Raw genomic sequence first — 17,241 nt, forward strand, 5'->3', positions numbered from 1 at the left:
AGCAATGAGTCTAAAGCAATGAGTCTAAAGCAATGAGTCTAAAGCAATGAGTCTAAAGCAATGAGTCTAAAGCAATGAGTCTAAAGCAATGAGTCTAGAGCAATGAGTCTAAAGCAATGAGTCTAAAGCAATGAGTCTCAAGCACAAAAACAGACTAGAAGAAGCTATGCAGGAGCATATGTTCAGTCCTAAAATGCCTAGCAAATTACGGACCAGGCAATAAGTCCAGACGAAGCTATGCAGGAGCATATGTTCAGTCTTAAAATGCCTAGCAAATTACGGACCAGGCAATAAGTCCAGCAGCTATCTCAATCAATCGTCAGCTATGGAAGGATCGGGTTCCAAAGGCCGGATCCCTTGTGAATCAAGTCACGAAAAGTTCAAGAATCGGCAACAGGCCATGGGCCTATTTCTTCAGTGCCGACACTTCTATACTATTCTATTCTAATGAGTCTAAAGCAATGAGTCTAAAGCAATGAGTCTAAAGCAAGCCTGCAGCTCTGGCGCAGAGAGGAATCCAAATGGCAGTATTTTCTCTAAAAATTTGAGCTCAAATTATTTGGGTTTCGACTATTTTGCGTGTTAAAAATATTAAAATCAAAATTAAAAATGCATAGACAATTTACTTAAAAACGGCATTTTAAGCTAAAATAACATTAGTAATTTTAACAATATCACTGTGATGCAATGACTTAAATTTTGCAAGATTTAATGTCGTTGCGTAGTAGAATGTACAGCAATGATCCACAGTCAACAAACACTGAACAACCCAGAAATTTCACTTGTGTTTGGATCCATGCGCTGAAATATTATGTTTAGTAAAGGATAGTTCACGATTGGGAAATTAAATAGTTCTGTGCTCGTTACTTCCATGTGTGTCATCTGATTGCGTGGCGAGCAAATCATAAAATCATGCCTTAATTGATATCTGTAGTTTATGTAGGAGTACTTATGAAGACAAAATATTTTACAGAATTTGAACCATACTTTACTTCATTTAATATATAGTTGTATTTTATAATATATATTTTACTTTGCTGTGCTATTTCCTGCGCTACTTAATTTCATTTTTTCATACCTGTGTTTTTAGTAAATTTTTTTTACTTTTTTTCATTTGTGGTGCTTGATTTTTCAGTTTAGTTTCAGGTAGACCTCATAAAACGACGGTAGGCTACATCTGTAGTTTTTTAATGAATGATTGTTCAAAAGCTAAAACATATAAATGAATGGTATAATTTACAACATATCGTGCAGTCAATTGCTGTAGCTTACAAGTTATCGTTTACAAGTTATCGTGCAGTAAATTGCTTTATTTTTATGCAACGTTAGCGATCCATGCAAGCCGCCATGACAGTTGCGTCACCGCCAGGCGGCGGCCGACGATTGGGCAGGAATTTTTCAGGAGCCAATAATTGGAACCTGGCTTCGTAATTGGCAAGCTAGGCTTCGTAATTGGCAAGCCAGGCTTCGTAATTGGCAAGCCATTGGCAAAAGATTGGACGTGTGAGAGTCATTGCGGCGACAGAGCTTCTTGCGTCAACGGGTGAGAGGAAACATGCACCCCCACCCCCATACCGTCGTGTACAGCACCTGTATGGGTGTCTGATTGTCTGTATGGGTGTCCGATTGTCAGTATGGGTGTCTGATTGTCTGTATGGGTGTCCGATTGAGTGTCTGATTGTATGGGTGTCTGATTGTATGGGTGTCTGATTGTCTGTATGGGTATCTGATTGTCTGTATGGGTCTCTGATTGTATGGGTGTCTGATTGTCTGTATGTCTGTATGGGTCTCTGATTGTATGGGTGTCTGATTGTCTGTATGGGTATCTGATTGTATGTATGGGTGTCTGATTGTATGGGTGTCTGATTGTCTGTAAGGGTGTCTGATGCTGTATCCCGACAATGCTACATGGTACAATTGTTCACTGTGCTATATCTTGCATAGCGAAATTTGAAAATATGAAGCATAAACGCTGAAGCATTCTGTAAACGCTTATCCTCAATAAATCATTTACCAGAGTAGGTACAGTTTGAGTGTGATATATTATTCATAATAGTGCAACCATTGGGTTTAGTCAAAAAATTATAATTCATTCAAATCTGAAATTTATCTTAGCAGAAATTTGATACAGGAAAAAAAGTGAATCATCTTTTGAATTTGAAAACGGTTATTCAATTAGTGTTTTTTATTAGATGAAGCTTGCGCGGGTGTGTTCTCGACGCTGATTATTTCAATTCTGAATTTGTTATGACAGGTACAAAGACGATTCCATGAAGTGATTCTCAAATCAAAAGAACTTTTCAAGCGTCGCCAGGATCAACTGCTTCGAAGTCCTACACAGAAGGTCATTGCAACTATGAATGAGCGTGTGAACAGATAACGGTTAACAGTTAACAGTTACACAGGTAACAGTTAACTGTTAACAGTGTTAACAGTTAACTATTAACAGTGTTAACAGGTAACAGTTTACAACGACAGAATGAAACTCGCTTTGCGATGCTAAATCCAACGAACGTCTCAAAACTCGTAATTTTGTAATCGATGCACGCCGAGAAAACCCAGAAAAAATAATAAGACAATTCTATTCCTCGGCAGTTGCCCCAATTACTTGACTGGGTCCTCCTAATTAGGTAGTTAAGGGAGAGGAGAGTTGCAGCACTCGTTGCAGCTTCGTATTGCAGCCTAGCCTAATTACGGAGGCTTCAATGCTTTGCCCAACACCGATGCCATTTGCAGCGTTTTTTTTCAACGCGCCATCCTGGGAGAGAGGGAAGCCTCGTGGCATTAAAGCTCCCGCCGGCCCTGCCCGAGTAACAGTCGGGAAGGACATGTCGGTGGGGAATGAGACTTGTGTCCCCGCAGTCTAAATAAGCAACAAGTTGTTAAGTATATTCACACGTGCGGGTAAATGAACATTACGTCTATTAAAACAAATTAAAAATGGGATTAATGTCCATTTGTAGGTAGTTTTGAGACCAGCTACGTCCATTAGTTTGACACTTTGCAACCCGGAACTATTACTTTGAACAAAAATTGGCTTGATTTTTTGTTATAGTTGTGCAGTAAAAACTCGCAATGTTTGACTCTCTCGCGCAGAAAATAGCTTCGTTTCTCTCTACAGCAGCAAGAGCTGAGACAGCCTTGCAGAGCGCTGATGTGCAGGGTAGTGGTGATGATCAACTGCACGTTGATGGTGTGGGTCATAGTCATTCCATGCAGGATGGTGACGACAGTGATCAGCTAGAAGTTGATGGTGGCAGCAGGCAACGTGAGCTGTCAAACTTAGAGTCAATGAAGAATGAAGAATTCGGTGTCTCTGCTGCATACCATATAAAACTTAACCCAGTTGCAAACATGGCCGTCTCTTCCCTTAAAGAGGTTGCCCACGATGTACCGAGGCAGACGCAGGGAACTTCCAAATATGCATCGCTACTCGATGCCAAGGCGTTGGATTTCATGAAGAATACCACTGAATTCTACGTGGTAAAAATACCTAGGTGGAAGTTTGAGAATGATACAAATTTTTTGAACGACGGATCTCGGTACGTTTTCTTTGAGAAAGAAGCAAAGGTTGTCGATGCAGAAGATGATGCCTCATCTGTCAACTTTTTGGAAGTAGAGGCAGTAAGCAACAAGCATCCAAAACCTGAGAGAAGCTCTCATAAGTCCATCGAGATGACACCGTCTGAAAGCTTTGATCTAAAACGCCTCATTGTTCAGTCTGTGGAGGTGGTCACTTCGAGCAGTCAGCACGTCGGTCGGATTGACGATCAAGTCAAAGCGGTGGATGATGCTGCACATGAACTGGTGAACCAACCTAAAGTTAGTGACCTGACACCAGCTGTTGGGCTCACGACTCCGAATGGTATTGATGACTTTACAGCCGACAAGACGGTCGCAGGCACGGAAGAGAGCTCTACGTACATTAATTTATACGTCGAAACCTCGACCTTGAGCCTCGCTGACACGCCAGATGATTCTCTGCCGAGTTCACAACCCTTGTTAGATTTACAAGAAGGAATAAACTCTGAACAGACAACTATTGCTGAAGAAAAATTTCCGGATCCACCTAGACGAGCGTCAAAGTTAAATTCGCTAAACGCGCCCAAATTTTTACAGCACAAACTGCGTGAGCAACTACCGATTCAGACTTCTCATACTCCACACATTCCTCCAACGGCTCAAAGAGAAGTTCCCGAGGATTCTAGTTCAACTTTTGAGCAAATAATTGTTACTCAAAATAAAATTTCGGATTGGCTGAGAGATTCTGCCGAGTTTTACTTTCAGCCGCATGAAGTTGAAACACTGTCCCTCGAACAGTTCCATGACCACAATGAACCAGACTCTCTGCCAGAAGCAATCGATACATTTGACGATTCATTGGCAGGAACTGACGATGAAGCTGACTTTTTCTCAGAAGATCGTGAAACAATTTCAGAACTTCTGAGGATACACGGCACCGGACGCCATGACGTCCCGCCAGTTGGCAGGGGCGTGAATGAGGCACCGCGGGACAGGGGACGATCAACTGCATCAGTGCTGCTGGTGAGCACTTCACTTAAAAATCCCGCATTTTAATGTTGATAAATGCAGTCCATGGAATAAATAAATCATTTAAATATTGTAAACGTTTCCTATTGTAACAGCAGAAGTTGTTCACAAGAACTCACATGTCTAACACGCGACTTATTTAATATGCACCTAGCACGATCAAAAAAAGCAGTTTCCGTCGAAATCACACGCATGACAAAAAATGACGATCCAGCTTCTCAAATTAGAATTTATTAATGTGACACAGATCGTTGTCCAAATCATCTCGACAGAATGTCGTAAGTTTATAATTTATTATTAAATTTCATTCATTGCACGGAAATTAGCTTGTCAAATCAAGTTAGATTCCTACTGTTAGAAAAAAGCCTGTCAGTCGATGCTAAATACTAGTAATGGCTACATTTTATTTTCGTGACAAGTCTTCTCACATTAATCCTTAGTTGAAAATATATGGTCATAGGTGATGTTCATTCATTCACGTTCAACTGTGTCCTAGAAACACTGCATTCCTTTCCAAATTTTATTTTGCATGTAAGCATTTCGCTTTACTGACAAAAGGTTTTCGGTCGATTTGTTCTTGGTTGTTTGTGTTCAGTTCGGTTTGGTTAGGTTAGGGTTTTTTGGCTAGGTAAAACTAATGTAAGATTATTTTAAACACTAATGGTACACACAGGAAAAGGCCACAATTGGGGGATTGCTGTGTGTCGTAGGAAATGTGTGGCAAAAAGAAGAGAGAAAAAGAAAAAAAAAGTAAAAAAGTATAGCGGGTGATATGGTTGTTAGTGCTCTTCTTGCATGACCATTTTACTTTATTTTCCTTCAATTGCACGCCTAACCTCACAGTTCCCATTATTGTCCCTATGCTGCTTGACCGGCTGTGTCTGTCACCACAGCTCCTGCTGGCCAGTCTCACGCAGGCGATGCATGGCAACTTCTCAACGTCGGGACCTCCTTCCATGATGCCAAGTTCTGAGCACCTCACGCGCTTCTCTGAAATTCTCACTCACTCGTTCCTCAACACCAGCACGGCGGCGATATCCAGCTTCCAGACTCAGCCAGCTGTTGCACCTAGATCCCAACTGCCAGTTTTTGATGCCGTTTCGCATATTTCACGTCCAAAGTCGATTTCTGGTCAATCATTCGACGATTTCAAAGCCATTCAGGGAATGAATATGGATTTTCCCGGCGAAAAAATATCTGGAACTCCTGCTGACCCCAACAAGTCAGATGAAGCGATTTCAACTTCTTTCCAATCATCGTTAACTCGAGCCGAACCAGAAAATTTGGTGAACACGCAACAGCCAAAGAAAAATTTGTCTGCAACGATTCCATCATTGCAGCTCCTCCCAGGGACAAACTTTCCGGCGTCGGTGACACTTCTTCCAAACCTAAAGACGGCTCTCACAGTCAACACATCTGGAGCGACTTTCCTCCCTTTCACTTCTGGTCATCTGAAAGATCAGCAAGTCGCATTGCCTGACCAAATTTCATTCCTTATCGACACTCCTCGTCCCCCAATTTCAGCTGACAGTGATGCAGCAATCTTTACTGAAGAAAAATCAATTGAAAACACTACACGAATCAGCACTCTACTTCCTAACCCGCTTCTTCCTTCGGCTATCTTGGACAGGGTGCGACCTAACGCTGGGTTTGAGTTCGGTGGCACTCCTGCATTTGATCTAGTGCAGATATTACCCAATCGAGATAATTCTTTCCACTCCACAACATCCAGCACCCGCTCACCGCAGTTGGATGATCCCCAATTTCTTGGTGAAATGGAGAAGGAATCGACGGTGCACACTGGTACGCAGGCTACCTCCGCAATTACCTCAAATTTCAACAAGCTCACCACATTGGACAAAGAAAATTCAAAATTTATAGCCAACATCCCCCGTTCTGGATCCAAATTCATAATACCCGAATTTCATGGAACCTCTATGTTTTTGTCAATGCTCCGGCCAAAGAATCAGACAAGTTCTTCGGTGAGTCCCGAAACAAAACACGCTCTCGGTGTGCCCATCTCTCCTGAGGGGACGGTCATTTGCCGCCCCGTTGAGTCTCCAGCTTGTGCACCTCAGGGCGCTGACTTCTGCTTGACGGATCCATCGTACCCGCGGTAAGTAATCGCCTGAAGAGTCCACGTAGAATAATAATATCTTGGTCTACATTTTATTCACACACTACAGTTAGCGACAAAATTATTCGTATACCCCTTTCTTTTCAATATTTTCTTCAATAACTCGCAAAATTGAAGACGTAGATTTAATTAATCTAATCAGTATGTAATAGGAAAAATAACACTACATTTTCAGACCAAAATGTAATTTCAAAATGTTTTGACATGAAAAATTCCCCAACGCCTTCATTAAAGACATCTTTAATTTTATTGGACTGGTGCCAATAACATTCATAGGTTATAGACCAAATCCCAGGCAAATTTTAGAGCTGATCATTTTATTTCAATAGTTCATTATTCGTTATTGTACACTGGAGGAACTTTATTGTAACCGACAGGAGAGAGGTCCATCAGGCTCTCTCGTCGAACGCTCGTCTTGCATCGTTTAAAGACCAACTTTCCAGGCAAGTTTTAGAGCTGATCATTTTATTTCTACAGTTCATTGTTAGTCATTGTACACTGGAGGAACTTTATTGTAACCGACAGGAGAGAGGTCCTTCAGGCGCTCTCGTCGAACGCTCGTCTTGCGTCGTACTTCGCCAACGCCTCTTCGACTGGCCCGCGTGGCAGCTTCTCATTGGTCGCTGGCTTGTCCCGACAGCGCGAGTTAAGCTTCGGCTACTCGTACCACAACCCAGGACTGTATGACGTCACACACTGGCTGGGCACAGAGGGTGAGTATAGCTACTCATACCACAACCCAGGACTGTATGATGTCACGCACTGGCTCGGTACAGAGGGTGAGTATAGCTACTCATACCACAACCCAGGACTGTATGACGTCAACCCAGGACTGTACAGACTTACAACCCAGGACTGTAAGTCTGTATGACGTCACGCACTTGCTGGATACAGAGGGTGAGTATAGCTACTCATACTACAACCCAGGACTGTATGACGTCACGCACTGGCTGGGTACAGAGGGTGAGTATAGCTACTCATACCACAACCCAGGACTGTGGCATACCACAGTCGTCATACCATAATCCAGGACCTTCCACAACACGGTGGCTCGGCATTGAAGAAGTACAGCGTCACCTATCATTATCTTCCGCTATCGTGTACCATAGAACCATTACTACCATCAATAACCTATCCCTCAAAGGTAAACCACTCGTTCCAGGCTACGTGTGCCCCTCGGTGGTGTCGTACAATCTGCCCCTGCGCGCCAAGAACGCTCAGGGACGCTGGCGCGTCATCGTGCAGAACGTGGCCAACGTCGTGCAGCGTATCAGGACCGAGCGATGCTTGTCAGTATCAGTGATACGTGCATAATGATGATTACTGTACCATATTAGGGAATACGCTCTAAAACGTCCTTTATTGATTGTTTTGTGCATTAAGTTGAGTCTTTCAATCATAAGAAAACGAAACTGAGAAATCACTTTTCGTCGTAGGAGAACTTTTCTCAGTCAGTATTTGGAGTATTTTATCAAATCCTACCCAATTGAGCATATCCTTTCAAATTGAGCCTACCTGCGACAACTCCACTGCTGGCTGTAGGCCTTTTTCTAGCAATAGTTTTAATTATGTTGGAGATTTGACACGGTACAGTGCATTAGGGTACGCACACAGTGAAAGCAGGTTGCCAGCGTGCTGGCTACCTGCTCAGGCTGGCGCCTGAAACCATAGAATACAGAAGCCTATTCGTACAGGTTTTCACTGTGAACACTTACATTATTATCCTATGTTCATTCCTGTGGCAGGTTAATTGAAGCATGTTGCCCGCACGGGCAAACCTGCTTTCACTGTATGGGTACCCTTAGGAACGAAGTCCTTCCTTCCTCAGGCACCCCGAGCACCCATGCCGCCTGGTGGCTCCCCGCTACGGCAGTCGCTGCGTGCAGAAGTTTTCGCTGACTCAGCTGCTGGTGATGGACCCGTGTGACGTCACCAACCGGCTCTTCGTGGACACCTTCAGCCTGCCGTCAGCCTGCTCGTGCGTGGCGCAGGCTTATGGATGAGTCCTTCTACAGCCTGCCGTCAGCCTGCTCGTGCGTGGCGCAGGCTTATGGATGAGTCCTTCTACAGCCTGCCGTCAGCCTGCTCCTGCGTGGCGCAGGCTTATGGATGAGCTGGCCTAACTGTCCTACAGCCTGCTCCTGCGTGGTGCAGGCTTATGGATGAGTCCTTCAGCCTGCCGTCAGCCTGCTCCTGCATAGTGCAGGCTTATGGATGAGCTGGCCTAACTGTCCTACAGCCTGCCGTCAGCCTGCTGCAGTTTTATTCCTACGTTATTCTCTGTAATCTTTATTTTAAGTGCGGGAGCTTCACTAGCGATTACCCTGGAAATAAACGAGTTTGCGTTACATAGAAATTATGGACTAAGAATGTGTAGAATTAGAATATACTTTAATATTATTCGTATTATGGCGATTAAAGCAATTAGTTTTTCATTTTTTTGTACTCTAATATGATTCGTATTATGGTGATTGAAATAATTAGTTGTTCCTTTTTTTGTACTCTAACATGATTCGCATTATAGTGATTGAATTTATTAGTTTTTTTTTTACTTTAATATAACTCGTATTATGGCGATTGAATAAAAAAATAGTTGTTAATTTTTTGTACTTTTATATAACTCGTTTTATGAAGATTAAATTAATTAGTTGTTCCGGGAAAGGATGTCGTAAAAACAAATGCGAGTGTGCAACAGTGCAAATTTTCAAACAAATGTCAGGCGTGCGACAGACCACTCTATGTTTATTGCAAGGAGGAATTCGTCGTTCTTGTTGAGCTTAATACTAAAACTGTGAACAAATGAACCTCTATTTTAGAACTTGGTCAGAAGAAGAAAGTCCAAAAGCTTGATAAAGCTGACAATTTACAGAAAATTCAGAAAAGAACAAAGTTCCAAAAAATAAAGCTTACTAGCGGGTTCAACACAGGCTCGTCGACGTTATACAGTCAAATAAGCCCGGCCCAACATAACTGTCGAATCAAGAAATAACGTTTAAATTTACCATTCAGCAAAACAGTATTATTCTTCCAACATCACAGTAAGATTCAATAAATTCACGCTTAGAAGCAAGAAATTTATACACCCTGAACATCCAGAAGGATCTCTGAAATAGCATGCCATGTGTTGCTGAAAATCCCAAAAGTTTAAAATGGTAATAAATAATTAAATGGTAATTAAAATATAAGCTCTACGAGCCTAAATGTATGTCGCAATATATCAGAATAGCTACAGCCCCGCAACCATCTTAAAATCTTTTGCCAGCAAGTGGATAAGCTGTAAATTTAAGAGTCAATTTAAGAGGCCAGGTTCTATACTTTCAAAGAAAGTTAAGAGATCGTAAGTTCATCAGCCAATCATTGGCGGCCTTTCAAGCAAAATTCACCAATCATAGACAAGAAAATAGAGCGTAAGTACTTACGTTCACTTAGCGAGTTTTGAAAGTATGGGCCCTGGTTAAGGAAAATAATGAAAGTAGAAGAAAAGGAGGGCAGACTCCAAAATTAACCAGTGACTTTAGCGTAGAAAAAACCAAGCTTCCCCAAAAAGGTTCAGAATAAATATTAACGTTATTCTAGTAATAAACCGAAGCTCAAAAGTCTTGGTGGTAGAGCCAAAATAAAAGGCTAACCTCAATTTTAACCCTGGAGTCGGCGGTCTTCTACTGAAAGAAAGCGCGAACATGCATTTTATACAAAAATAAATTAAACTAAACGCAAAGAGTGATCACTCAAACTAAAGTAAAGAAATTAGTAAGGAATGGCTTCACACACCTGCCGGAGAAAAATTAAATAGAATATTTTTACCACCAAGTTTCACAGACACATCTACTATTAACAAACCCATACCTAACAATAGATTTGGAGAAAAAGTGCTCAAAATTTACAACTTAAAAGAAATTCGAAAATTTCCAACATTCTGTTCTCTTTTTATTTTTTTTTCTATTTAGTTTGGAATTGTTGTTCTAAACCGTGGATAGTTTGTGAAATTGTCTTTACTGCATCTTGATGCATTCGAAGCCTGGTTTACCGCACTAATATAGCTAGAAAGAAGTCATTCAGGTCTGGCATTCAACGTTATTTCTTCATCCTTATTCCTTTCCTTATTTCTTGCAGTACATCAGAAGCGACTTATTAACCATTATAAAAAACGCCTTCAGTGAGGCTGATCTTGTCACCACGTGACGATGACAGTCGTAAAGACGATGCAGACTCTAGCACGTCACAAACGTCATGTACAGCAGTGACGAGGCAGACTCTAGCACGTCACAAACGTCAAGTGCAGCGGTGACGAGGCAGACTCTTGCACGTCACAAACGTCATGTACAGCGGTGACGAGGCAGACTCTAGCACGTCACAAACGTCATGTGCAGCGGTGACGAGGCAGACTCTAGCACGTCACAAACTTCATGTGCCTAGATTACTTCGTACTATGCCAGCCTAGATTTCACTGTCAGCATTTGTAATAGAAGCACCATGCTGATAGTGGCATTATTGATATGTTTTCACGGTGCTTTATTCTGGGAGACTCTGTTGCGAAGTATTTAAAAGGTGAAGAGTATAAAGACTTGACGAAGGTAAGTTTAAATATAAAAATATCTCAGTATAGTGCTGGTATACTGCATTAGTAATGTAGAATTATATAAATATAGAATACTACATATATATACAGTTAACTATCGTTTAAATACTGTATAAAAATACATTATAATATACCGTAAATACAGTATAAGAGTAACATATCACTGTCCATCAATGTTGTTCATTCACTTAAATATACTAGGTATATCATTGTATCAATCCTGCTACCTCTCATCTTACCGTCCTTGGAATAACAACGCTCCTTGAATTGTGTGCTTTACTGCCTACACAAATATACCGAACTGTAACATGCATATAATAAGCTGTTAACAACTGTGCAACACTCGTGGCTATCCTGCACTGTAATTCCATGTTGATGTGATCGGCAATAATCCTGCTGTAGCTTGGTGACTCGAAACCAAAGTAAACATTCGCTGCTTAAAGCCACATTGAACGTATTCCTCGACTCTGAATTTACATCCACTACTAACTTCAATAAGTCGCTGAAACTTCAACTAACAGAATATGATCATAGTCACGTCTATTAATTGAAGATTCTTTAGGAAATCGAATTAATTCACAGAACTGTTTCTTTGCGTACCATCACGTGAGTAGCGTCAGTGCAGGATTTTACATTGCATTACGTTGCGTTAACTAGTCTCAGGTACGTCAACTAGTCTCAGGTACGTCATCTAGTCTCTGGTACGTCAACTAGTCTCTGGTACGTCAACTAGTCTACAGTCAACACCAGAAGGAAGTTTGGCCCCGCTGGTGTATGACGTGGTAGTCGTACAGTCAACACCAGCAGGAATTTTAGTCACGTTAATTGATGACGTAAGAATCGTCCAGTCGGCATGAGCAGGACGTAGGGAATTTGAAAGTCTGCGTGGCGAAGGGGAATCGAGCATCGCAAGGGTCGTACACCAAGAATCGTTGAAAGGTCGACTTCTGAAGACACGTTGACGAGTAACAATGGGGCAAGAGAGGGCATGGCAGCCCATGGTGATGACACTCCTCCATCCTCACCGTTTGGGTTAGATGTTCATTGTCGATCTTCACGCCGTTGACAATAATTCTCCACGTTCCCTTAATGTCCTGGGCTCGCAGAGGTCGAATGTAATTAGTTTGTGAAGGACACAAGTAGGTTTCGTCAATTAGCTTGAGTGGACCAACAACAGAGTTCGTGGTGTCAAGATTTGCCACGTCCGCATACAGACCCGCCACTCCTCTTCTGTGGTAATGGAGGTCAGCCTCTATGTCGAACAAAGGGTAGTAGTGGTCCACGTTGCACCAAGGTTTTGTGGTGTTGTACGAGCACTTTGGTGGTGGTTCACGGTTACAAATTCTCGGAGAAAAGCCATGAAGTGGTTTCGAATGATGCAGGGTCTGTAAAATATTTTCTTCGTGCGCGAACTTTTGTTTGATAAACGGAGACGGGGTCGAAAATCCAAGAAGCTGATGATGCAGCAGGGATGATTGAAGAGGCCCTGACGGGGAGAATACAAAGCTTGGTTGCGACTGACCGAATCTGAGAGCGGAAAGGAATAAATCTGGAGAAGGGAATGCATATGAAGGAGCATGGAAGCCGTGGGGAGGAAGAGGGGTAGTGTAGAGTGCTGGGAAGGAGGCTCGGCTGAGGGGACCTCGGTGGGAGACAATGGCGGGATCAGCATCCGTCGCTGACTCACATGCTCCATGCCGCATGAGTGCGAACAACAGACTTGGCATCTGTTGGAGAAGGAAGATTTCATGATTAAACAATATGCTTGTGTTATAATAGACAATGCGCCATGATTTATTATCAAAGTTAGAAAAAGTATGATGGTATTTACGGAAAGATTCCGATGTACTAATAAGCATTCATTCGGTAGATGCCTTATATAGCTGAAGTTTTATTTGAATGTTGCCATTGAATGTCAGTAGTTCGAATACTTGTGTACTCTCCTCATTCTTCACCATCCATGCATTCATTATTTATCCATGCAATTACTGATTGGGAAGGATTACATAGGGCTGTACGTGTTAGCTCATGACAGGGATCGCGTGGCCTGCAACTTGGTAACACGAGTAACACACTTGGACGAGCCTACGTGGCTGTCCCAAGTTCGACGATTTTTATTTAGTCTTACGGATTTAATTCTTGCAGCATTTGCATTAATTTTTCAATATCGGGCTCTTTTAGAGGAAATTTATAAACATTCCGAGGGCCTCCTGTATGGTCTGGTTTTCTCGGCAATAGCTTGTCGAGCCCAAGAGAGTCCAAATGACCCAACCAATGATATTTGTAATTGTGGTGAAATAGAGAGAAGTGACATGATTGAGATGACGCGAAGGTGAAGACGATGACGTCATTGTGCCACGTTTTTGTGCGTGTGTTCACTAGAGACTCTTGCTTCTGATGTGCTGAGGTCATCAGTGCCCTGATCGGTGGACTCGTAAACGGATTTTTACCGTTCATCTTAACGAAGGTTTCTATAATGTTATTTCTCCAGCTAGAATCGCTGACAGAATTAGCTTAAATGAAATAATTGTGAATGAATATATTGCATATATATTCAATGAATGAAATATAATTTCAAACCTTAATGAAACAAATACAATGTCCGTGGCAACGTTAAACACACCGAGACCGTCACTCCCACTGTGCTGGAGGAACCCACCAGCTTTTTCATCTTGCAGTGGCTGAAGCCTTCATCTCTACGGATTGCACTCCAGCTGTCCATCTCACAACTACCGGATTTTCTGAATTTTGAGAGATGGTTTCGAGTTTTTTTTCCCGGTTCCAATTTTGTCTCATATAAGTGGTTCCAGTGTCTCATATAATTTATTTCAAAAAAATTTCATTATTCAATGGTTCCTATAACTTGAAAATAAAGGTTGTCACATAGGAACCCTCGTTAATAAATTAAAATTATTTCCGTGAACCTGAAATTTGATCAAACAACTTCATTTAAAAAATATTGTTCGATCGTGGAACTTTAAATTAATTAATTCACTGGTCATTAACCACTCGTGTTTGACGCATACAAGACACCGAGTTCTTAAAGGAAAAGGAAAAGGAAAAAACAATCTGCATCTTAAAGTCTCTTTCACTGATTCTCATCTTCGCAAATAATATTTTTGCCGTTTATTTCTGAACCGATGGCTATTGAACGTCGGTCCGCCTTGCTATCACGAGTGACGCGCCATCAGACTACTACATTTTATTGTATATAAAACAAGACTCGGGGCAACAATGAACACATATGAACACATATGAACACATCATACAGACACAGGAGACGATGCAGTACCGTGCACATCATACAGACACACGAGACGATGCAGTACCGTGCACATCATACAGACACACAAGACGATGCAGTACCGTGCACATCATACAGACACACGAGACGATGCAGTACCGTGCATATCATACAGACACACGAGACGATGCTGTACCGTGCATATCATACAGACACACGAGACGATGCTGTACCGTGCACATCATACAGACACACGAGACGATGCAGTACCGTGCATATCATACAGACACACGAGACGATGCTGTACCGTGCACATCATACAGACACACGAGACGATGCAGTACCGTGCACATCATACAGACACACGAGACGATGCAGTACCGTGCACATCATACAGACACACGAGACGATGCAGTACCGTGCACATCATACAGACAAACGAGACGATGCAGTACCGTGCACATCATACAGACAAACGAGACGTTGCAGTACCGTGCACATCATACAGACACACGAGACGTTGCAGTACCGTGCACATCATACAGGTATTACAGGCACATTAGACGATGCAGTACCGTGCCTTGAGAAACAATGAACACACATGAACACATCATACAGACACACGAGACGATGCAGTACCGTGCCTTGAGAAACAATGCGCTGTAAATACTTCACCAAATTAAACGTAAAATGCGGGACTGCGGCCATTGGGGCGACCTCGTACGCGAGCGTGTGAACTTCGGCGCATCGTGGGAGCAGCGAAAGTGAAGTGAAGTCATTACCTACGAGCTGGTAATTAGGTGGTATCATTAATTTCGAGCTGTTAAATAGGTGATCTCATTACCTGCAAACTGTTAAATTAGTTATCTCGTTACCTGCGAGTTGTTAAATAGGTGATCTCATTAACTTAGAACTGTTAAATAGGTTATCTCATTACCTGGGCGTTGTTAATTAGATGATCTCTTTACAAGCAGGCTGTTAATGAAGTGATCTCCTTACCTGTAAGATGTTAATAAGGTGATATCAATGCCTACGAGCTGTTGAATAGGTGATTTCATTAACTTAGAGCTGTTAAATAGGTTATCTCATTACCTGGGCGCTGTTAATTAGGTGATCTCTTTACAAGCAGGCTGTTGATGAAGTGATCTCATTACCTGGGCGCTGTTAATTAGGTGATCTCTTTACAAGCAGGCTGTTAATGAAGTGATCTCATTACCTGTAAGGTGTTAATAGGTGATCTCATTACCACTAAGCTGTGAAGTGGCGAGTACTCATGACATGTCAAGTGAGTGTCGAGGCGTGCGGCTTAACAAGACGTGATAATTACAGTGATAATAACAGTGATAAGTGAAGGTCAGAGATTACTTTATGGGTCAAGAGGCGTGAACCTGCGGGAACAAAGGAGAGGCTGGCGTGGCCAGGGTCTGCACTATACCTGTAAACGATGAGGGCTTAAAATACTGTGTGCTGCAGGGACATTTTACATGAACGTTTGGCAGGAATGCTTTCATGTTTCAGGAACATTCGGGAGGAACATTTGGCAGGAACGTTTAGCAGGAGCGCTTCGCAGGAACGCTTGGCAGGAACGTTTGGCAGGAACGCTCCGCAGGAATATTAGGCAGAAACGTTTCGCAGGAACATTTGACAAGAACGCTTCGCAGGAACATTTGACAAGAACGCTTCGCAGGAACATTTGACAAGAACGCTTCGCAGGAACATTTGACAAGAACACTTCGCAGGAACGTTTGACAAGAACGCTTCACAGGAACATTGAAATAGAAAGCTTTGCAGGAAGATTTGATAAGAACGCTTCGCAGGAACATTTGGCAGAAACGCTTCATGGGGTAATGCAGCTCATGGGGTAATGCAGCTCATGGGGTAATGCAGCTCATGGGGTAATGCAGCTCATGGGGTAATGCAGCTCATGGGGTAATGCAGCTCATGGGCTAGTGCAGCTCATGGGGTAATGCAGCTCATGGGGTAATCCAGCTCATGGGGTAATGCAGTTCATGGGGTAATGCAGCTCCCGGGGTAATGCAGCTCATGGGGTAATCCAGCTCATGGGGTAATGCAGCTCACGGGGTAATGCAGCTCATGGGCTAATGCAGCTCATGGGGTAATGCAGCTCATGGGGTAATCCAGCTCATGGGGTAATGCAGCTCATGGGGTAATCCAGCTCATGGGGTAATGCAGCTCACGGGGTAATGCAGCTCATGGGGTAATGCAGCTCATGGGCTAGTGCAGCTCATGGGGTAATGCAGCTCATGGGGTAATGCAGCTCATGGGGTAATGCAGCTCACGGGGTAATGCAGCTCACGGGGTAATGCAGATCATGGGGTAATGCAGCTCATGGGGTAATGCAGCTCCTGGGGTAATGCAGCTCATGGGGGTAATGCAGCTCATGGGGTAATGCAGCTCATGGGGTAATGCAGCTCATGTGGTAATGCAGCGCATGGGGTTAATTTATATCATGGGTTAATACCGATAATGAGGTATCTCCCCACAAGTGGGGTAATTCCTTCCATCCCCCGACTACACCAAAACCTTAATTCTTCCATCCTTCACTGCTTGCAAGCGTAGAATTTAAGGTAGTGGATCATCAAAGTGCATCCGCAGCCCTCGTAAGTTACGCTACTGGGATTGTCTGCCGCTCCGAACGGGGCGAGCAACAGGATATAGCATCAGCTGCTCCAACTGAGGGAATCAGCTGGCCCAACTAAGGGCGTCAGC

The 17,241-nt window shown here is 42.8% G+C and overlaps 2 protein-coding genes across 2 annotated transcripts; one reads left to right on the forward strand and one right to left on the reverse strand.

Moving 5' to 3' along the window:
- Nucleotides 1-3,075: 3,075 nt before the first annotated feature.
- LOC125178657 lies at nucleotides 3,076-8,819 on the forward strand. Its single transcript, XM_047882943.1, has 5 exons — nucleotides 3,076-4,545; nucleotides 5,445-6,667; nucleotides 7,214-7,401; nucleotides 7,851-7,977; nucleotides 8,517-8,819. Exons 1-5 carry the CDS (start codon nucleotides 3,076-3,078, stop codon nucleotides 8,689-8,691), a joined length of 3,183 nt encoding a protein of 1,060 aa, XP_047738899.1. The 3' UTR covers nucleotides 8,692-8,819.
- Nucleotides 8,820-12,004: 3,185 nt separating this feature from the next.
- On the reverse strand, nucleotides 12,005-12,986 carry LOC108665205 (neurotrophin 1-like). The gene has a single exon (XM_018151937.2). It carries the CDS (start codon nucleotides 12,968-12,970, stop codon nucleotides 12,089-12,091), a length of 882 nt encoding a protein of 293 aa, XP_018007426.2. The 5' UTR covers nucleotides 12,971-12,986; the 3' UTR covers nucleotides 12,005-12,088.
- Nucleotides 12,987-17,241: the final 4,255 nt, after the last annotated feature.

The sequence above is a fragment of the Hyalella azteca genome, unplaced genomic scaffold (assembly GCF_000764305.2).
Source record: "Hyalella azteca isolate HAZT.00-mixed unplaced genomic scaffold, Hazt_2.0.2 contig11653, whole genome shotgun sequence".
Lineage (NCBI taxonomy): Eukaryota > Metazoa > Arthropoda > Malacostraca > Amphipoda > Hyalellidae > Hyalella > Hyalella azteca.